This window comes from Telopea speciosissima, chromosome 7 (genome assembly GCF_018873765.1).
Source record: "Telopea speciosissima isolate NSW1024214 ecotype Mountain lineage chromosome 7, Tspe_v1, whole genome shotgun sequence".
NCBI classification, from domain to species: Eukaryota; Viridiplantae; Streptophyta; class Magnoliopsida; order Proteales; family Proteaceae; genus Telopea; species Telopea speciosissima.
The window spans coordinates 52,608,128-52,631,385 of NC_057922.1; the positions used below are offsets into that span (position 1 = coordinate 52,608,128).

The window sequence follows — 23,258 nt, forward strand, 5'->3', positions numbered from 1 at the left end:
ATTTTTTATTAATTTTTTTTTATATGAAACAAAATGTAATCATACAAACCACACAACAATCCCTGAAAGAAAATGTATGAAGTGTACTCTACTCCATCACTTCATCCTAGACCCTAAGATCAATAAGATTCCAGAGTATCCAATCAGTGTTCCGTTGATTCTTGCCAGTAGAAACGTGTGGTTCCAAAAAACCAGAAAAAAAAACAAAGATAAAGTTTTTTTTCTGAAGAGCCCACACGTAACACGTTGATAAGCTTATGAAGGTGCCCTCGAAATCCAAAGGAGCCAAATCCCAAAAAGGAACATTGGATTATAGAATCGTGATGTCATACGTTTACGCTTTCTGAGAATTTTTCTCCTTTTTTTGTTTTCAGTTATTTATAGAAACAACGTATCAGATGTTTGTCAGTATTTTAACTGTCGGATCGGCATCCAATCCAACTGAGATAAATTCACTGCATTTACGAATCCTTGTCCCCTCCAATTCGCTGTCCCCGAATTGGAGGTGATAATTATTCATGCATTTACCAGTTAAGGATTATATTGACCTATAAGATTCGCTTATATCCCCACGCCGTCGTCTTACTCCACTGCCAGTACAGAGAGCTTTCTCTCTCTTTAACTCAAAAAAGGGAAACAGTTTTCTGTACGGGAGTGTGGCCTACGTCAGCACTCCCATGTGTCTATCTCTCTCCTCCTTAAAACAAGAGGGTAAAGATGTCTTTTCACATGGGGAGGAGAGAGATAGACTCATGGGAGTGTTGGTGTAGGCTACACTCCCAGACATAAAACTTTTCTCCCTCAAAAAAATATAGGTTACAAAATGCGAGAAAAAAAAAGTTAAACCATGCAGAAAAGTTATTACACCCCAAAGAAAAAAAAAAAAAAAACACAAGAAAAAGTTGTATGATATTTTTGTTTGTGTGTTAAAAGAAAAACCAAAAAAAAAATAGAGAAAGTGGCCTAGCACTCCCATGTGTCTATCTCTCTCCTCCTTGTGCTGAGATGTCTCTTCACATGGGAAGGAAAGAGATAGACTCAGGAAGTACTGAGGTAGGCCACACTCCTGTACAGAGATCTTTTTCCCTTATTTTTTGTGCCGTCAAGTTGTATGATAATTTTGACCATTAAAAACTTGGGAAGTCATGAGCAAAGAAATGGAGAGAGGATTTAAACAAAAAAACAAATTGGAGAGTGGAGCCTTTAATGTAGTCTCCATGAATAGTTCAGAGATACTTTTCCTTTTAATCAATATGCCCTCTATTGGGGTATGATGTCTTGTATTTCTATATAGGTTTCGCAACAAATATGTAGCGAGAGTTCTTTTTTTGGAATGAAATCTGAGAGGTGTGAGGACGAGCAACTATAATCTTATTCTCCATTGATAGTGAAACATATCTCATCTCACCGTGGACATAGGCATTCTTGTCAAACCATGTAAATTTTGTGTTTATTGTGTGATTGTTGTTTGTGATTTCCATTCTTTTCTGCAAGATGTCAGGATTCGTTTTTTCAACACCCTCTCATTTATAATGCATGGACTTAGGTATAAATATTATATCAACTGTACAGGTCAATAGATATCGGAAATTATACAGCACCGATACATAGCAGCTAGTATGGTTAAAGATGATTTTTAGGTCAAAAATTGGTTTTTGTACTGAAATCAACCTATACGAGCCAATCGGTATCAATATTGGCAGTGACTAATATCGGCATGGTGAACTAAAACCTTGTCTATTGGCTCATTTCATTTCAATAAGTTCCACTTTTCAACTAGATTTCAATACTTTTTGTTTTCCCACTTTAGGCCGTTTTGGGTGAAGATAAGGGTGCAGCTCAAACAAATTTAAGTCCAGGGCAACCTCACCTATGTCTAGCTTAAGCTTGATTTGAACCAACCTTGAGATAGGAAATCTCAATCCTAGACCAACTTGTTCAAGATTAAGCCAAATTGGGCTTGGCCGGATGCTAGTCAAAAACACAAAATATATAAGTGGAAATGGAGCAGAAACGAGGATTATACAACAACAACAACAAACTAAGCATTATTCCATTTAAATGGGGTTGATTACATGGATCCTTGCACATCAAAGTAAGAGAAATGAAGAAATGAAGACAAAAGAGATGAAAAAGGCGAAAAAAGAAATGAAAGTAAGAGGAAATAGGCCTCGCCCAAGAAGTCAAGGAAATCTCAGCTATATGGGGTCGGCAACATGAAGAGAGGATTGTCATTAGGATAATAGTCTTATTGATCTAAACATAATACAATAGAATTGCATACTTGTGTCAGACCTCAACTCTAACTAGCTGACAAACCGGGCTAGAATTTCTCAACCCCTAGCCTAACTATGGGTCTGAAATACCAACTCACGCCCCAAAGGAAAGGGGGAAAAACAGACATATTAAGGTAGGCTCATGTTCTTTTTGTTGGGAGAAACAAATCATTTATCATGTGTGTAAATTAATGAAAATACACAATGACAACCAAGTATGCTCAAAATAATAACACAAAAAAACAAATCAAGTCAACACAAAAGAACATATTAACTTTTAATGTGGAAAACCCTTCTCAATGTGAAAGAAAAGAATCACGGGACTTCGTCCAATTAAAACCTTCCACTATGATAAATAATGAGATTATAAACCTCATCTCTGGTCAATGCTAGAGATTACCAAAACATCAAGAATAATAATCATTCTTGGATCACTGAACACTTCACTAAACAAGGTGGATTCCCAAGAATTTTGTACTCTCACCTCAAAATATATCGTGATAAATACAGAAAATGCTGTCATACCTTCAAAATGTCGTCACGTCACATCCAAATTTGAGTATCATGAACACTTCCTCTCTCTTTTCTCTGAACTCGCACCCACAATAACACAAGAGGGGAAAATATAGTTCTCACATATGCTGATCATGTACATGGACACAATATGAGAGAAAAGAAAGGTAAGTCATGCCATAGCTTCTCTCCCATTTTATAAATAGGGTGAGATAAGAACTACATTGAGAAGGTAAGTGAGCTGGTGACGTGAGAGGTGGAAAAAGTGATGGAATTTCTCCTATTGGATGATGTCCTAGAGCAAGTCTCCTTGTTGAAATGGAGACATTGAGAGGTAAGTTTGCTTGTTGAAATCTTTCTCAGGAGGAGGATCTAACAAATTATTATTAGGGTTTCATAGGAAACCAACCGATCTCACATCAGATGTGAGTAGCCTAATGTAAAGATTAACACTTTCCTTAACGATTAGATTTTAAGGGTGAATTCTATCCCAGTCCCCACAATTTTGGCCCTAAGTCGCACTCTTAGCCGAATTTAACATGTGAGTAAAGAACATTGGGGTCTATCGTCTTCCTATTCATAATATTTTTGCATATCTTAATCTGCCACAAGATTGTATCTTATGCACTGATCTAGAGATATCCTCTAGGTCATGCGACTTAGAGACTAGGTCTTCTCCCACCCCATTCCCCTTCTTTTCTCAATCAACAAAGCTCCATAGCTTTCTTGAAACTTAAAGCTATGTTTGGATATTATTTGCATGACTGCATGCAAGAAAGATGATAGCCAATGTCCTGGGATGGATTTTACCCATGGGTCAATCCAAAAAAAAGTGTTACATCCATTACCAATCTATCTAAAAACCATAGCTTTTAGGGTTGGAAGTATGTAAGCTTTGCTGTTCCAAGACGAGGATCCTTTCTTTCCTGATTATTTGCAAAAGAAATTTATTGGTCAAACTTGTTTGGTAATTCTAAACTTATTATTGTTACATAAAAAGGTAATGTGGCAAATATAACAAACTTTTTTTTGGTGAAAGCAAATATAGCAATTATATATATAAAAGATGGCCGAACAAGGTTACATATAAAACAAAAAACCAGCCATTTAAAATCGAATCAAATTGAACCAAAAAATTGGTTCGGTTTTAGTATTAGAAAATAAATTTTCTTTATGTTCAATTGATTATAAAGTTAAAAAATGTTGATTTGCACCAAATTGAACAAAAAATAATAAATGGATCGAGTTAAACCAAGCACGAACGCATAATTCGAACCCAATCAAAAAATTGTATAAAATCGAATGGAATGAACCAAAATATCAAAACAATCGAATACATGAAAACAAACGAAAACTAAATTGACCAGAAGATGAGCTGGTTGGGTTTTGGTTTTAGTTTTTTAAAATATATTTTGTTTTTGTTTGTACATATTGTATCTGAATCGAACTACTTGACACCCTTATTGGTATACCCTGTCATGGATATTTATGAAGCTTCCCTCTACTAGGTTTTAACAACACAGTAACATATGCCTCTAGAAGTGCTCAGCATTGTCCAGGATATCCAATTTATTGCTAGATAATGTGTCTCTTGCTTTTTTTTTTACATTCCAAGGGAGATTAACAGCGTGGCTGACTCCCTTGCTAGGAGGGCTTTGTCTCTTACGTGCGAGACTACTTGGCCCAGTTCCACTCCGTGGCTCTCTGATCTTTGTAAGACAGACTCTATGTGTTGGTCACGTTCTATGAATAAATAAAGTTCTCTTTACCAAAAAAAAAACAACACAGTAAAATAACGATAGCAAAAGAAAAATGAAAAAGAAGTCACACACACACAATGCACAACGATTTTACATTGTTCACCCAAGATAGGCTTCGTCCACAACAGTGATAAACTAGGGCTTCCATTATTATAATAAAGAAATTACAAACCCTCAAACACGCTTCCTTGCAAGATCACACCTTATATATAGCATTAAGAAGCAATAAGGGTGTCAAAATGGAACCGAAACCAAGTGTCGGAACTCAAACCGACCATTTACGATCGAATCGAATCGCATCGTATAAAAACGATGTGATTCTGATTTCATAGGTTCTATTATCTGTTTGGTTCGATTCAAACTGAAAAACCATCGATTAACCAAGTAGAAATCTGGTAGAAAATCGAGAATATGAATAGTCTTATTTGTTTATGAATGGGGTTAAGCACTCTAAAATATTAGGACTTCTTATTGAGAATTTTTTGAATTTCAATTTGAGTGCCAAATTCATGAAGGGACAGAAGGTTGGTTTCCCTTGCGGTACTTTGTGGCTTTGAGTAATCACTTAAAATTATCATTGCAACCAGCATGTCTAAATGAACTTTGCGGAATTAGATGTGTAAAAAACGATGTAATTTCTCACACATAAGTAGGAAATAGAAAATAAAATTAAATGGTACAAAGGTGAAACCGGTATTACAAACCGCATGTAAACCAAATAAAGAAAATCGAATAGAAACCGTTAAAATGATTCTGATTTAAGGTGATTCTTATCCGATGCGGTTTTAATTTCTAACTTGCAAAATATCCTCCAAACTGAAACCACACCATTTGACACCAACTGAAGCATTATAATCATACTATCATATAAAAGCACGCTGTGGCAAATCTTTTAGTTACCTATTCTACCCTTCATTCTTATCTAAAATTCCATTCTTCAATTCTTAATCTTTATGTCATTCTTTCTTATTATTTCTGAAAATTGGTACCCTTAGTTTTTTTTTTTTTTTTCTTAATTCTTAAAATTGTTTTTGATAAAAGTAAATCTATCGAATCCTTTTCTTACCATAAATAAATAAATAAAATAAAAATCTATCTAATCGTGTGGCCTTCACCTTCTCCTTCCCTCTCCCTCTCCACGGTCTCCTCTCTCCCAATCTCCTAATCTCCCAATTTCAATCCCTCTCACGTCTCAAAGTTCTGTATTCTTAAAACCGTTTTTGATAAAAGAAAATCTATCAAATCCTTTTTTTACCAAAAAAAAAAAAAAATTCTATCTAATCTCTCCCTCACCACTATCTCCTCTCTCCCAATCTCCCAATTTCAGTCCCTCTCACATCTCAAAGCTTCTTTTTTAGTAGGATGCTGAAAAAGAATTTGAGGTACTGTTCCTCTTGAAATTCATCTTGACTCCATGTTCTGCAATTAGTTGTATTATCCAAATGATGTTCTTTCTCAACTGCCTATTGAAACTGCAGAATGAGATTGATTTTCTGAATAGAATCCGCCATCCAAACATAATTTCTCTTTTGGGTTATTGCATTCGTGGTGAGACAAGATTTATTGCTTATGAATTGATACAGAACGGTTCATTGGAAACTCAATTGCATGGTATTACTTTCATCCTTTTATGTAATTAAAATAGTAACTAAGAAGTAGAATAAAAGAGAGTATAACATATTTTCACATCTTTCTTTGGATTCATGTAGTAGGACCTTCTGATGGATCACCTTTAACATGGCATATGCAGATGAAAATTTGCCGTGGATGCAGCTAGGTGAATTTATTAAACCACATTAATTTTCAGAATTCCTTTTCTTTTAGTGGATTCCATTCTCTCATTTTTGCATCTGCCTTCACTTGTGAGGATCAGAGGACTACAACATCTTCATGAGCACTGCAACCCGTCTGTAATCCACAGAGATTTAAAATCATCTAATATTCTTCTGGATTCCAACTTCAATGCCAAGGTTCATTTCCCTGTACTCACGGGGCCTTTGCTATCTCTTTATGAAATCCATGAGATATTATATTTCTAAGGCACTGCTGAGCATCTTATCTTCCTCAGTAAGTTATATGTAATCTTGTTCTCTTATCAATAAATTTTACTTGATTCAAATTTCAGATTTCGGCCTTGCTGTAGCTGCCGGGAACCAAAACAAGAACAATACCAAGCTCTCAGGCACTTTGGGTTATGTGGCCCCAGAATACCTTTTAGATGGTATGCCAATTTTTTTCTATGAATCTGATTATACAATAAACTTGTTTCCATTGTTTGCTTGACCTGGTTGTCTGTAGAACTTTCTTATTTAAGCTACCTTGTAATTGTTTGACCATATTGGGTTCCGTTACTTTTTCTTGGAGCTTATTTTGAATGGTCAAAACTTCTCTATTTTACATGATATTGGTGTTGTTTGAAAGGCTATTGAATTACCTATTCAATGAGACCACGATCTTCTGATTCAGACTTGTATCGGGAGAGTTATGGTGAAGTTATTGATGGAGTGTTAATCTGTGACAGGATTTCTTATTTATGAAGTTTAATAGATTAAGAGTTCTATTTTAAGTCTACCCTCGTTTTGGGAGGGGTAGTCTATATATATGGCTTTAAACAACTTTATTTGTGGTGTTGAGTAGACGACTCTGAGCCTTGGGTATTGGTATTGCTTTGGGGTAAGAATCATGGTTGATTTCTCCTTATCTCTGTTTTCTAAGGGTAACCTGGTTGACGTTGTTGGTTTGATTCGTCCCCTTATCAATGATCGGACGTCATGGATTCAACTCCTGGCTATCACGGAGACTTCAACGTAGGAATCTCTATCAGAGGTAGCTCCTGGTGGTTTTCTTTATTTGTTAGCATCGTTTCTGTGAGCTCGGTCATCCACAGGTAAGCTTTCTTCCCTATTTCATTTCTGTAAAGTATGTGATCCTATCCCCATCAATTTTCTGTTATGTTCAAAGCATGTTGCTAGCCTTTATCATTTTCAGTAGCTTAATCGATTCATGATTTTGATCAATTTAGTTCTTTGTTCTTCATGCTTTCTCTGGTTTCGTACTACTCTATATGTTCTTTTATTAATTTCTTCTTTTGGATGTCCATGAATGGTCTTGATATGTGGCTATAGAGCATCTTAATAAAGGTAATCTATGAAAATATCATAGGGCAGGAAGAATCATATTGAATGTAGTTGATATGTAGATGAAAAGAGTTTAATATCTTACTCCACAGTTATTTCAGATTAGTTCCATCTTTCCCTCCCTGTGGTTATAATGTCATCAGTAGGCACCCCCTGAACCTGAAGGTTATAATATGGGTCCTTCCATGAGCTTCAGATGAACTAGGGTTCTTGTTGTGCCTTTTAGAGATGTTAGGATAAGCCCAATGATTATGAGTAAGAGTAAGTTCTTCATGATCACCAATCTGCAAATAATAATCACAGTTCATATTCGATTAAAAAGATAGGTTAGAAGATGGGTTGAGTTCATATCAGTCTTTCCTTCCTCTTCAGAAAGTAATAATATCCAATGAAGCAGCCACACTAAAATCTGGGTTTAAAGATTGGAATTTATAGAGGATTTGATCGATTCTTTTAAGTGGGAAGACAAGGTTACCTGTAGGCACTAAGAACACAGGGAAGTAGTGGATAATCACATACTGTTTACCCTATTAGTTGAGCTTCCAAGTGCAGAAGAAATTAGTGTTGATTAGGATTAATTACTATGGCATTGCCATGGGAAAGGCATAGTTTTCCTCTTCATGCACTACTGTACATGTAAGCTGAGAGGGAAAAAAGGATAAATGAAGTATTCAAATTTCAATGTTAATGGATACGAAATGATGGCATCTAACCATCATTCTTCTTTGAAAGAAAAGGCCTGAAATTATCCTTCAGAACTTACCATTACCAGATAACAAAGATTAATTCCTCCAGGGAGAAAGGAGAAGGACCCTATTAAATGCAATTGTGAATGAAGCTCTAGCTTAAAAGTAACTATTAGGTTAACCCTATCTCTAGCTTAAAAGTGGTAGCTAGTATTTGAAAAGTTTTGCCTATTGCTTGGAAATTGGTATGTTGGAAAATAGGTGATGGTAAAGATTTAAGTAATTGGAATGACCGGTGGATTCCTTCTCTTTATAGTTATGTTGTTCCAGAATGTGACTCTAGGGGTGTCAATTGGTCCAGTTCTGGACTATCAGTCCACATCCTTAGTGGTTCCGGCTCTAAGGTGTCAAGACCATAACCGTACCAATAAGCTTACCGGATCCAAATCTGAGACCCAAGACAGTTAACTAATGGGTGGTCCGGTTCCAATTCCTAATCGGTTCCAAACATCATTGAGCCCAAAACAAGGACGAGAGTTCTTCTAGGAAAACGGGAGCTTCATCATACATAAATATAGTCTTGTAAAGCCCAAAATAAAAGCATTGATGCATATATAAATAAAGAGTCAGCTTTAAGAGTTTATAATTTCCATTTTAAATTCAACTCATATATTGATGACTTAAAGAGCAACAAAAGAGCGCCAGTTAAAAGTCCCAAGCAATTTAATACTATTAATAGGTTAGGGTTTAAAGCCTTTTAGGGTTTTAGATTCTAATTTTCCATTCAATTTGTTTACATATCATCCGGTTCCAATGGTTCCGGTGCTACCGGGTCCTTAATGGGTTATCGTTTCTAGAACCGTTGGAAGATCCGGACCAGAACCGGCCCAGACCAATAGTATATCACTAGGACCAATCCGGCCCAATAAGCTATTGGGTAGTCCGGTTCCGGTTCCTCTCGGTCCGGATCGGTTCCAGTTTCCAGTTTTGATCCTAAATTGACACCCAAATGTGACTCAACAGCCTTTTTTCAAAAAGTTGAAGTTCGCATTTTATATATATAGCCGTTCACGTCTTTTATATTTTGGCAGGTCATCATCACATTATCAAGAAGTGTATAATTCATTTTTCATCTCTCTTGCTTGGCTCTCTGCTTCAAAATGATATTCATCCTATTAAGACTGACGTTGATTTATCATCACCTAGCATTCACACTACAATTTTAGTTGGAATAATTAATGTTGTTCTTAGGTTTCTCAGGTAATGAGCTTGGTTACTATTTTATTTTTGTTCCCATTTTTTTGTTGTTACTAGCTCCTATTAAATGTGTACTGTACTTTTCATTTTATATAATACAAGGTACTTTGATTTCCTGTCCCATGATGCTGTTGTCGGGATTATGGCAGGGTCTGCTGTTACTGTTTCTCTTCAACAGCTTAAAAGTTTGCTTGGGATACAGAATTTCGCAAAGAAAACTGATATAATTCCTGTTATGCACTCAGTATGGAGCTCATTATATCATGGGGTAAGAATCTCACTCCTCGAATTCTTTAGTGGCCAAGCTCAAACTGTAAAGCACTCTTCAGGAGTCTCTTTCTCCATTAAAATAAATTAACAAAAATTCTTTTCTTTCTGAAGTGAAAGGAAGAGCCAAGTCTCGCATAATCTAGCCTGTCGTTCACTCAATCTCAGGGAAGAGGCACACTCGCAATGAGAGAGCTCACTCAAGCTGAGTAAGGGAACACAGGGAAAGCTAAAGTTAGTGGTTCAGACTGATCTAGGATTTAAATCCAATTCACATAACCATTCTAATTTTTACAGTGGAACTGCAAAACTATTGTCCTTGGTAAATCAATCTTCGATTTCCTTCTATTTCCCAGTACATCGTAAGAGCTATATTCTTGTACCTTAGTTTTCCTTGTATTTGGTTGTGATTAAAAATTCTCAATATTTATATGCTTTGAGGAAAAACAGGGAAGGAAGAACAAGAGATTTCTATGGGTGCCTTCTATTGCTCCATTTATCTCTGTTGTCCTTTCCACTATGGTTGTGCATGTTACACATGCAGAGAACAAAGTTATTGAAATTTTAAGTAATCATTTTTGTTATACTTCTTTTTAGTTAATTCTCAAACAAAAAACAGCCGCATTTCTGACAAACTAATACAACTACTAATATATGAACCTGAAACAAATAACAAAGGGAGTAAATCAATCATCCGCAAATGAAATTTAATTTACTGGAGGGCATTTAGGGAAAGGCATTATAGCCGGTGTTGTGGTTGGTTTGATAGCTCTGACAGTAAGCAAAACTCACATATATCCTTCTATTTCTAATGAAAAAGATGAATATCTGAACATTTAATGCATCTGAGAAAATGGTTTGGACTTCACAGAAATTGATAGTCAGTGAAAGAACATTTGCAGCCATGAAGAACTATAACATTGATGGAAATCAAGAAATGATGGTACTGGGAATGATGGACATTGCTGGCTCAAAGAGTTTGTGAATACAAGTATGAAAGGGTGTAGACCAATGATCTGCTTTAAGTAGCAAGAATCCATATAAGGTGAAACATCCAATATGATGACATTAGATCTGTAGTCATTACTATTTCACAATGAGGTCAAAAATCAAAAGGGTTGGTGCATAAAGATCTAGCAAGAGGATGGCTATGGCTATAATATAAGAATATATTATATAAGAAAACAAATAATTGGTGCCCATTTGTGTTAGCTTTTCTATTTTTAATTTAAAGTAGTTAATCTAATTATTATTATTTTAGGGTACTCACATTCACATATACGTTGATCAAACAATTTTAAAATCAGTAAATATCTTTTTTCTTTTGAGCAATAGGGTGCGGAATTTTACTTCTTCACAAGTTGCAATATGCATTTTCAAATTTATCAGGTTTAACATACGATGAACAGTGAAATCCACAGCACCTTTACTAGTATATATATATATATATAGAGAGAGAATCCTAATTATAACGGTGGTGGTAAACACCATTGGAGTCTTACCAAAAAAACGACAAAAAATGTAAAGACCATTGGAGCCAGCAGCTACCAGCTAAGAGCCTTGCACAAAAAAATTAATCCCCGACAGCCAAATCGACTAGTTGGCTTTCCTTAAAGGGAATCATATCCGGTGATTATGCTCTTTATATCTACCAAACAATTCTATATATTCATATTTTCCACCGACATTGTAACGGTGCCTACCAAATGAGTATCTTTGCTGAGAGGAGTAATTCAATATACTTAATGACAGGCTGGACGATGATAAGGTGGTTAAGTTCAGCTCAGGCCCGGCCCGGATCATCTAGGCCCAAAATCCGGTTATGATAATATAGCACAAATTTGAGTTCGGACCAAACCGAGCCGGTCTGGGAAGGTTGTCACACGTCAAAATTCAAATACCGTCCCATGTGGAGCACATCCAGCCGTCAAGGTGAACAGAGGTACTCTGGAGCCCGGATCAGGTCCACGTATGTGGACTGTCCTTGGGATCCGGACTCCACCCACACAGGATCCACGTATGTGGACTATCAGAAAATCTATTTTTTAAGGAGATTCAAGAGTAATTTTGTTTGATACGACTGATCTATTCTGATATCATATCCGTATCAGTTTTGCAAGTGATTGATACCCGATTCAATACTGTACACTAGAAACATGGGGCAATGGATCCCACATGGATGGAGTTTTGGTCCCAAGGATGGTCCACATATGTGGACCTAATCTTCACTCTGTACACTAACCTTTTTTTGCATTTCGCGACTTGAAAGAATGGTTAACCATTTTGAGTTGACGTGTGCGTTTGAATCAAAAAAGAAAAAAAAAATCATTTAAAATCAAGTTTGAAATCTCATTTGATTTGGTTTTATATTAAGAATTGTGGAATTGAATTGAATCGAATGAAATGTAATTCTATATAAATCAAATTGAACCGAACTGAAACCCAATTATTAAATCTTAAAAGCTAAAACATGAGTTCTAAGATGTTAGTCTTCACTTCGTCTCTTCTACCTCCATCTTTGACTAACAATTTTTCTCATTTTTCTTTTATAGTTCTTCACTTTTTTCTTTTTTCCCTTCGTGTCTTGCTCATTCAAGGTCAATACAAAACATTCTTAAAGTCTCGTATGAGCTGAAGAACTCAACCGAATTACCAAGATCATATACAAGCATAATGAAACCAAAGTGAATCGGCTGGAGGTTATGAAAATCATTTAGGTTTGAATTGATTTTGATTTGCATATTATATCTTGAATCGAATCAAAACCGAACCAATTAACATCCTTAACAGAGTCTAAGGTCAAAGTAGAGATCATTCACACGAGAAGGTAGATAGGGGGGCCTAAATGACAGAGAGAGTATGTGTAGCATATATAATTATACATACAGGCCTGATTAGTATGAGCTCATTCCAAGGCCTCTGCCCCATAGTTTGAGGCATTGGTATCGGATTGGTCAGATCAACCGAGACCGATATCGATTAGGTGGATCGATATGGATAAGGATAAAAATGTAAAAGAAAATCAAATATTCAAAGAAAAAAGAGATTAATCTGTCCGATCTAAACTGATACGGACCGATCCAGATCGGTGTTGGCGATTAATAAAAATATGCTCAGCCCAGGTTTGGCCCAGCCTGAGTTCCAGGACGAAAATCTTAACCCGCAGTTTAAAAACTTAGCAGGCCTTGATTTTTCCGGGCCGAAATTCGAATCGAGCGGGGCCAAACTTGCACCTATAGTAGGTAGGAACCAACGAGGGAATAATAAAAAGAAGCACACAAAACCAGATAGAGAGAGAGAGGGGAAAAAATAAAAATCATATATATAAGACAGAAAGAGAGACCAGAACCGAGCCGCGAGGCGGCGGTCGACATAAAAAGCGGACATCTCTCTCATTTCCATTTCCCACCTCCATCCGTATTTAGAGGTTCTGAGATTTCTCATCAGAGTCTCTCTCAGGTACGTTAGTTTGTTACACACGATTGTATGAAGAAGCATCTCATGTAACACAATACCACTTAACAATAATCATAATAATAATTAATCAGTTCTAATTTTTTTTTTTTTTTTATTTTTAAAAAAGAAAGCATGTTGACATTTAAATTTCAAGTTTTCAACTTCTTTTCTGAAAATTAAACGTCTCCCCTTCAACTCTGTATCATAGAACTCCTCTTTTGTTCTTGGGTTCGAATAATTTTAATTCCATTCTTTTTGTTCTTCCATCCTAAGAACTAAGAACAGACATACAGACATGTGGTGTGGAAGGGGAAGAAGATTCATCATTTAATTCATGTTCGTTCTTCTTTAGATTTTGATATGTGTTAAAATTCTGTGTGTTTTCTTCGCGCAATTGATAGTCCAAGAACAAATCCATGTCTATTGTTTTACTTATCAGAAAAAGAGGGAAGGTGGAAGATGACAGAATTTCTTGAATTTTTTTGTTTTCTATAATTCAATTTAATCATCCCCAGTGTTTCCTTATTCAGAGATGGGAAGGGGAGGAAAATTAATTCCAAGGCGCAGTGGAAAGAGAAGGTCTCGTTCTAAAGAAGAGGGTTCGGATGATTCTGATGAGGATTACATCTTGGGACAAGATGAAGGAAAAGATACATCTGAGAGCTCCGACTATGTTTCCTCCTTTGCTGAAGAAGATTCGGAAGAAGCTTTTGATTTTGAGACGGTGAGTGGCGGCAGTCAAGAAGATGAGGAAGAGAAAATGGTTCTTGGATTGAAATCCCGATCGGTTCTTCGAGATCAGAGGAAACCGAGTTTTAAACGTTCACAGAAAAGAACAAGAATTTCTGACGATGATGAAGTTGACTACGGATACGATGACGAGGAATTCTTGCCTGATGGGATCGATCTTGTAGATGGAAGGGGGAGGAGGGCTGTTAGATTGAATCCAGACAAGAGTTCTTCGGATTGTATTAAACGTTCGAGGAAGAGAACCAGGGCATCCGTCGATTACGATGATAACGAAGATGACGAGAACGATGACGACGACGATGAGGAGTTCACTCTGGACGGGATTGATATTGTTGATGATGATGAGGATTTTCAGGTCAGGGAAAAGATTAACTCCAGAAAACGTGTTGTACGGAAAAGGGTGTCTCTGAAAGGCCAGAAGAGGAAAAGGAAATCTAAGGCTGCAAATAAGCCATTGAGAAAGAAGGGGAGGAGAACCAAGAGGAAGTCGTCAGTTTCGTGGAGGCAAGTTAATAACTCTGATGATGACTTTATAGCTAACAATAGGACGGTAAAGGAAAAGACTAAGAAGAAATCAAGGAGACGAAAGAAGAGATCGGCCGTTTCGTATTCAGATTCGGACGTTGTATCTTCTGGATCTTCGGATTATGAGTACACCATCTCTGAGGAAGAGAGGGAGGTATTGAGAGAAGCCAGCATATTTTGTGGGAATTTGACAATTTGCTTGAGGAGTTCGTCTTTGTCGGAGCAATTTCATGTTGATGAAACTTCAAACCATCAGCAAAAGAAAATAATTCCTGGACGAAAGGGGAAAGTGAAGGTAGAAGAATTACGGATTGATGTAGGGAAGCAAGTCTGCGGGATCTGCTTGTCTGAAGAAGGAAAGGGGACAATCCGGGGAACATTAAACTGTTGCAATCATTACTTTTGTTTCGCTTGCATATTAGAGTGGTCAAAGGTGGAATCTCGTTGCCCACTGTGTAAACAGAGATTTTCCACCATTAGTAAACCTGCAAATTCCATCTTGGGAATTGATCTAAGGAGTGTGATCGTACGGGTCGCGAAACGGGATCAGGTGTCTTATTTTCTTCACTTTAAACTCTGTTAACTGTGTGGACAAAAACTTAATTTCGTTAATTACTGTTTAAATCCCAACAATTTATTTCGTTAAATACTGTTTAAAGTCCATGTTCTAGTCTTCTTGTATTTACCGAATTTGATGTGGGGATGTTATTTGCAGGTCTATCGGCCAACTGAAGAGGAAATAAGAGGTTATTTTGATCCATATGAAAATGTTGTTTGCATGGAATGTCAGCAAGCTGGAGATGATAATCTTATGTTACTTTGTGATATCTGTGATTCCCCTGCACATACTTATTGTGTTGGTCTAGGACGGGAAGTACCTGAAGGTAATTGGTACTGTGAAGGTTGCAGGGCAGCTGATCCTGGATCTTCAAATTCACTAGTACAAGATCCTGTGTTCAATCAGATGACTGTAACTAGCAACTTATCTGCTGGACTCTCTACTGGGGAAGTCCATGTAGAAAGTTCTAATGAGACTTGCCAAAATTCAGTGTCTGTACAAGGTCCTTCTGTTTCCCCAGGAATTGGGGTTGTCCCATCTCCTAGACATGCTTTAGGAGGAGATTTTCAGGCTACATCCCCAGTGACTGGAGCAGGGGCATCAACTCTGTGGGGAAGACGACGAATACGTCATCGGATACACAGCCTTCTTTCCAGCAATAGGATGAATGAAGGAGCTGAAATGGCCAGCAGAAATGATGGGGCTTTACGAAGTGTATTTGGCAACTCTGAACTTGAGCTAGGTGGTGAAACTGATCAAACAACACACCAAAATGCACTAATATCAGAAAGTGCACGGTCCCGTTTTGCAGTTGGTGGGTGTATGGAAGAGGACAGTAATCGTTGTCCAGTGCAAGAGGAGGATGCCTTTGATGCAAGTTTTAGGCATTTGAGTAGACATATCAATGAAGGCCCTAACACTGCCACTTTAAGTGGTTCTGCTGGTGGAACATTATGTGCTGAGGATGCTGAAATCAGTGCAGCATCAGGTCTTTGGCAACTTCACCAGTGCACTGATGCTAGTATTTCTCATAACACATATCGTGATGAGGCTCATTTTCATATGGCAAAAGCTGCGGAGGAACAAAAAGGGGCAAAACAACAATTACAACCGATTGTGAGACACCATTTAAAACGGTTATCTCAACACACACAAATTGGTATGTTTATCAGTGTCGTGTTGCTGTCTTCAACTTCATATGTTCATCGTGATCTGGAATTAGTTACATGCATGGTGAACCACACTATGAATATGCATTAGAGGTTTCAGTACTGGGGATGTTACAATCCATGGTTCTGGAGCTTGCTGATGTAAGCATGCCACTTAAATAGAAACCTAAATTATGGATTTCAAGTAATTGTAACCTGTGAGCTGTTAATATGTTGAGTTGCCCACTAGCTATCAAACTGCTGCTTGAGCAGATGAGAGCATTCCAATTTAATTAACACGCCGCTTGTTTTAGTGGGAATGAATTCATACATGTTTGTTAACACTTTATTATATTGAGAAGACATCTTTTTGACTTGAAAGATTATTGAACCCATGGAAATCTGTCGATTTTAATTGGGTTTGTTGAGTTATGCTAGCATGCAAAATGGGAGGATGAAATTTTTTATTCTTCCTGTGCCTACAAGCAGCAATTTGCAGACAAGAATTGGGAAGCCTGAAAATTTTAGTTCTTTAAAATCTTCATTTGGTTCACTCTTGAGATTTTCATCTCGTACACTGCTGAAATTTTTGTTTTGTTCTCGTTTCAGAAAAGGATAAAATCCATCTTCCATCGGTCATAGTGTTTCGTCACTTATGCATTTCATATTTAGGATGATGTGCTTGAGGCACCAAGTGGCTATGAAGTTCGGTTAACATATATAGGATGGAAGATGACAGTAATTTCTAATACTGTAAAGATTCTGATTATTAGTTGTGCTCTTCTTTTGTTTTTTTGGGGCGGGGGTGGGGTGGGGGGGGTGGGTTGGTCTGTCTATTGTGGCAAACAGGGTTTGGTATGAGAATATGCGGAAAGAACTAACTGTTTTTTTCCTCTTTTCCTTTTTAATGTAGATCGTGGAACTTTCAAGGACATTGCAAGGCATTCTACCCACACCATTTTAGCTGCTTGTGGTCTTGATCACGATAGGAGCATGGCTATCCTGGTTCAGCCACCATCGATATGCCCCCATGTTGAGAGACAAAGTGAGCCAATCAATCAGATGGAGAATTGTTGCTCGTCTTGCTTCAACTCCTTTGTTGGTGATGTGGTAAGGAGGGTTTTGAACTCAAGGCTGCAGTCTTTAGCGTTCAACAGATGATCTGTGGCAAAGAGTACTTCTCTCTGGTTTGTTCTGTTTTTCTGCCCGGGACTGCATTCTTTTATTGTTCATTATTAATTTTTTTCCCATATTGGGGCATAAAGGTAGAGATGAGCCAAGGAATCTGAACACAGGCATTTGGTTGGGAGATTTGATCAGCTTAAATTGTATTCAACTAACTCAAATTTATTTTTTTTTTTTAAATTGAAGCAGAAAGATTGACTATTTTTTAATAAATCAAAGCCCTTCTTATCTTGTTTCTAGATTTGATCAGGCTATGTTTGCAAGCCAAGAAAATAAAAGAAAAAACATAATTAAGCAATGATTGATTAATCTCGCTCCCCTCAAATTCTTTTCTTGGCTTCCAAACATAGGTTCAGTCTGGGATGTTCATTAGGAATCCTTCTTCCATGGAGGAATACATATGGGTTTAATGCCACGGACAAGTTCCAACTGTCCATTCGGTGCTTTATCCAACTCTTGATCAAGGTCAGCCTAACACCATCCCATCCCAGCCATCTTAACGTTCTCTCAAGTCTCAAACATGCATTAACAAATAACAATAACCATCAGGACATGATTAACACGCACAAAAGCCACATACTATGTTGACGATCACTCGGCTTTAGGGAAAAGATCTTCTCCAATTCCAACTCCTCTCCTCTATGACCATCCATCCAATGGCGAGGAAGACTTAGACACGTATCCCCAAGTGTTGGAAGGTATTGGGATGTGTATTATAGTCATCCCAACCATTGGATGAAATTTCACTTCATAAGACACCGGATTGCAAATAATCCACTTTTTTTTTTTGGGGGTAACTGAACACTTATTCAGAGGAACAGGGTTTACACATGGTATCACCTTTGCAAAGGTTGATTAGCCATGGAGAAGAAACCGGCCAAGTTGTCACACCCGTAAGAGACAATTTTTGCTACAACATTGCAAAGAATCCACTTGTCCAACCAAATTGTTGCTACTGAGACAGATAGGGAGTGCTAGTAGCTGAAATGGCCCCAAGTTTTGTGAAAGGGTAAATGTCCTCTTACTGAATGTCAACCTTCCCCTTTTATTTTATTTTATTTTATTGAGGGGGAAGGGGGAGGGGTTATGTTTTAAAAGCTGGAATCGGCCTTTTGAATCGGGTCCAACCGATGTTAATCTAAATTTAATCAGAATCGACTAAGATCGGGCAGAACCGTAGAAAATCAGTAAAGTAGAGGCCGATTCAAAGGGGATTTCGATTCGAATCGGCCGATTTAAGCGATTAGTTTATTAAAACCCTGGCTTGGATTGGGGTTTGTTTGGCGCTGGTGGAGAGATTGATTGGTTAGCGTTATAGTTTTTTAGTATTCCAGAAAAGAAAAGGGCGGATAAATCTAAAAGGGTTATCTGAGAAGTTTACAATCTTATTCGGGAAAAGCTTTTCCTCGCTTCAGTCTCTGCTCCAACACCAGAAGCTTCTTCTCTCAATCTCCTCTTTTATCTTACGCTTCTTCGGGTCGTCTCCCCTATCATCCCAAACGCGAAGGTGCGTTCTGTTTCTTTTTTTATTTTTCCTTCTTCTTCTTCTTTCCTTTTACAATTTTTTTTTCCATTCTAAGAACCAAGGATTCAAATGTTTGGTTTATTCTCTGGGTTGCCTTTGGTTCTTTCATATCAATCCCAATCCCCGCACCAACAAAACAAATCCCCTATCTCAGTTCCTCGTATCCGAGCATCCGTTTCTTCTTCTCTTGAACAGATTGAAGGTTTTGGTTTTAAGAAAAAAATGCTTTTGTTTATGTTCTGGTGGCTTCGGAACTGAGATATCAGGAGAATACGTACATGAATTAAACAAACGATGGAAGTGGAATGGGAGGTTCAAAATTTTGATTGATGGTGACTAACCCAGAAAGAGGTGGAGGGGTTTTTGTGTAGGGTTCTCTTTGGTGAATCTGCAACAAATTTTTTTTTGGCACTTGCACCACTCTTTGGTCATGGGGATTTCAGAAAGAGGGTCGGAATGCTTTTACTCGATTTTTTAGGCTCGTTGGATAAGCTTACCATCTCTCTAAGAAGCTATGTATTGTAATTATCCAAATTTAAAGCATTTTATGAATCTAATAAAAGCCTCATAATCTCATATCAGATTAGCCAACCTTCAAATTTGAACAACTGGATAAGCCTAGACAATGCCACCTGAGGAGCAGTTTGTGCTTTTCTTTGGGTCGATTAAAAATTGAGACTTTGTAAAACTTATTACATGAATGAAATGGTAAGAGTGAATGTGTCTGAAATCTCAATTCAACTTATGATTGATTTGTTATGTGGATTTAAAATCACAGAAATGAGATGAGGCAGGCCATTGCAGATAGTAGTGCATAAGCCTTGCTGCCAAATGAGCTTGAAGTAAGACACTTGGGATAATGATTTACACTGCAAGGGCTGCTTTGAGTATTAATTAAGTTACTAACTGTTGGGTCAAGAACTAGGGGTGGAGCATGCCGTTCCTGCAAAGAAGCAAACAGCAATAGAGGACCGGGCTGAGCCGGTTCAGTCACTCCGATGCCTAAGTCAAAACTCTTTAACAACAGATAATGGTAGTTGTTGAATTCAGATGATCATGGAAGGAGGTTACCCAGTTATTTATAGGCGATTGGGAGAGTCCTGCAGGCAATGGCGTGACTTATTAGGAAAGGAAGTTCCCTCGGCGTGAGTTTAGGTGATTAAGAGTCCTTTTAGCATTAGGGATAAGTTCCCCAACCCACTACGCCTCGTCAGGCTGGATTGGTGTGTTATTTTAGGGCCGTTAGGGCCATTTTGCTTCATTTCCGGGAGGTGACTCTACTGCCTTATCTGGATTAGTCATTGTGGCCATGTCAGGCCGCTACTAAGATCGGGTTGCTACTAAGGCTAGATTGGTGGAGGACCGACCTTGTCCTTCAGGGGGCCGACTTCGTTGGTTACTCGTTCCTCGTTCTCTCTGTCCTCGCCCCCGAAGGGATACACATGTCATTTTTCTATTGGGGGACGGTTTCATGATGTATCACTAACAGAATCCTGTGCACTGACTGAGGAAGTTTTGCATGCATTGGTTACTAGAGCTAATTTCATTAAAGCTTTTGCTGAACTCTAATTTGCTTTGAGAATGAACAATAACTTCAATTAGCGCTTATCCTCTCCCGTTTTTGAAGAATGGGCGTCCGGGCCCAACCCAGCAATGAAAGGCTGAGAACTAACTGGACACCAGAAATGGATCGTTACTTCATTGATCTTATGCTAGAGCAAGTTCAGATGGGGAATAGGATTGATGATCATTTATTCAGCAAAAGAGCATGGGGGCACATGACAGCATTGTTCAATGCAAAATTCAGATTTCAATATGAAAAGAATGTACTGAAGAATCGGCACAAAACATTGAGGAATCTGTACAGAGCTATAAGGAATCTTCTTGAGCAGAGTGGGTTCAGCTGGGATGAAACACGGGAAATGGTGATCGCTGAAAACCATGTTTGGGATGACTATATCAAGGTGCAATGCTCACTTATCCATATCTTCTTAGTTCTGTATGACATTATTGATTGCCAGTAGCTCACATAGGGTATATGCAGGAACACCCTGAGGCTCGATCATACAGAATGAAAACAGTGTCATACTATAGTGATTTGAGTGTGATGTATAGTAAAACAACCACAGGTGGAACAGAAGGAACTGATAAACATTCGGATGATGATATAATCCTTGACAATAATAGCTCAGCAAGGCAAGAATTGGAGTCCCTAAATTCTCTGGCTTCTCCCATCGAATGTGATGATCTGGTTGACAATATGCTGGAATTGTCACAATTCAGTATGAATACAGATATAACTGATCAACAGAACTCATCAAGTACTTGGCGAAGAAGCGCTTGCAAGGACACTGTTAATCATCTCCCTGAGATCACTACTGCAACTGCACCTGTTGCGAATGAGAAGGAACAGAAGATCAACTCTGTCTCAACAGAAAACGTTTTTGAAGCACTTCAGCCTGTACCAGATATATCAGACCCCACTGTTACTAATCGTTCAAGGACTTACTGGCAACCACCAATGGACCGTTATTTCATTGACCTTATGCTGGACCAAGTACATCAAGGGAACCAGAATGATGGTCTGTTCCGCAAACAAGCATGGATGATTATGATTGCAAACTTTAACGCAAAGTTTGGCTTTAAATATGACATTGAGGTACTGAAAAACCGTTACAAATCATTGAGGAGGCAATACTCTGTTTTAAGGAGTATCCTTGACCATAATGGTTTTGTCTGGGATGACACACGAAAGATGGTGACAGCTGATGACTATGTTTGGCAGGATTATATCAAGGTGCAGTGCTTGTTCATTCAATTCTTATAATCTCCATGGAACATTGCTTTTACAAAAAACTTATCTATGACACATGCAGGCACACCCTTATGCGCGGCAATACATGACTCGACCTGTGCCCTACTATAATGATTTGTGCATGATATGTAGAGATCTAACTGTCGATGGAGGAAACAATTGTTCTGGTAATGACATGGGGAGAATCTCTAAAGTGGAGATTAGCAAAGAGTCTAGAAATCTTCAGTCTCCAGCTGTATCTGTTGCACAAGAAGATCTAGTTGACTATTTGCAGGACTCGTCATCTCATTTGGGTGGGGATATAGATGCATCTGACCAAAAGAACAAATGTCGATTCAGGGCATCATCAACGTCACAACATTCTAAAAAAGTTCGGAGAAGCAATTGTGGGGGTATGATGGAAGCTATTCGTGAGATGGCATCTGCAGTTACGTCGTTAGCAGATAAGAACAAAGAGAACAATAACTGCAACTCTGTCTCAATAGAGAATGTCATTGAAGCAGTTCAGGCTGTACCAGAATTGGATGAAGAACTCTTATTGGATGCTTGTGATTTTTTGGAGGATGAAAAAATGGCCAAGACATTTTTGGCCCTAGATGTCAAACTAAGAAAGAGGTGGCTGGTAAGGAAACTTCGTCCATAGTACGCCTATGATGTGTCAAACTTTTGGTCAGTTTCTCCTCTTTAGATGATTAATAAACATGGTGTCAACATTGTATGGGTACTCTGTGGTTATTAGTTTGATCCACTTATAAATAAACAATTTGATTTATTTAGGAACTATCTAATCTCTTGAACCGTTTATGCTGCTGTACCTATTCTGTTTTCATCTTTGTGATCCCCGGGACTGGAGTTCATATTGATAAGTTACCAATTCTTTCAAGTTGCAACTACTTGAATGTTAATGTTATAGTTATTGTTTTGTTAATAATCTACCTAGGAAAACCTACAAAACTTAAATAAACTGACAGGGTCATCCTTACTGATGTATTTGCAATGACAAATGCCATGAATCATCCACAGCTACTTTTAGTTATAATTTCATCAAAAATTGTGCTGTCATCTGTTTGTTTTCTGTAGAATGCTCCCCATCATGAACACTTGGAGAGAGGTTTGAAGGGGTTGATGATCTGATGCAGTTGTTCTTATTGCTAGCATGCAAATTCATCAAGGTTCTCCTGTAGGTCTGTGGCGAGAATCATCAATATCATATCTGACTCCTTTTCAAAACATTATAAAATAGAAGATTACCCAACCCCACAAGTATGTGAATGGGATTTATTAATGTTACAAGATAAAGGAGGTGGATAACCCCATAAGCTGAGACAGGGCAGAGTGGGTACAGGGGTTTTGTCAAATTACCTTGCTCGTGTACAACAAACTTGGACGATTTCCAATT

At 37.8% G+C, this 23,258-nt stretch overlaps 2 protein-coding genes and 1 long non-coding RNA gene across 4 annotated transcripts in view; all 3 read left to right on the forward strand.

Moving 5' to 3' along the window:
- The window catches only part of LOC122667444, a 19,651-nt gene extending 17,457 nt beyond the window's left edge, over positions 1 to 2,194 (forward strand). Inside the window, exons 3-4 of the long non-coding RNA XR_006333798.1 lie at positions 1,213 to 1,224; positions 2,184 to 2,194. This is a non-coding gene — a long non-coding RNA (uncharacterized LOC122667444). The remainder of the gene's footprint in view (positions 1 to 1,212; positions 1,225 to 2,183) is intronic.
- An 11,601-nt stretch (positions 2,195 to 13,795) lies between these two features.
- On the forward strand, positions 13,796 to 17,694 carry LOC122667442. 2 transcript variants are annotated; one of them, XM_043863711.1, is made up of 3 exons: positions 13,796 to 15,177; positions 15,343 to 16,345; positions 17,248 to 17,694. In XM_043863711.1, the coding sequence occupies exons 1-3, from the start codon at positions 13,885 to 13,887 to the stop codon at positions 17,493 to 17,495; spliced, it is 2,544 nt and encodes an 847-aa protein (XP_043719646.1). In that variant the 5' UTR covers positions 13,796 to 13,884; the 3' UTR covers positions 17,496 to 17,694. The 2 variants fall into 2 exon arrangements, with proteins under 2 accessions (XP_043719646.1, XP_043719647.1); XM_043863712.1 differs by having other exon boundaries at positions 15,343 to 16,341; positions 17,244 to 17,694.
- A 2,978-nt stretch (positions 17,695 to 20,672) lies between these two features.
- On the forward strand, positions 20,673 to 22,675 carry LOC122668673 (L10-interacting MYB domain-containing protein-like). Its single transcript, XM_043865210.1, has 3 exons — positions 20,673 to 21,008; positions 21,089 to 21,841; positions 21,921 to 22,675. Exons 1-3 carry the CDS (start codon positions 20,673 to 20,675, stop codon positions 22,500 to 22,502), a joined length of 1,671 nt encoding a protein of 556 aa, XP_043721145.1. The 3' UTR covers positions 22,503 to 22,675.
- Positions 22,676 to 23,258: the final 583 nt, after the last annotated feature.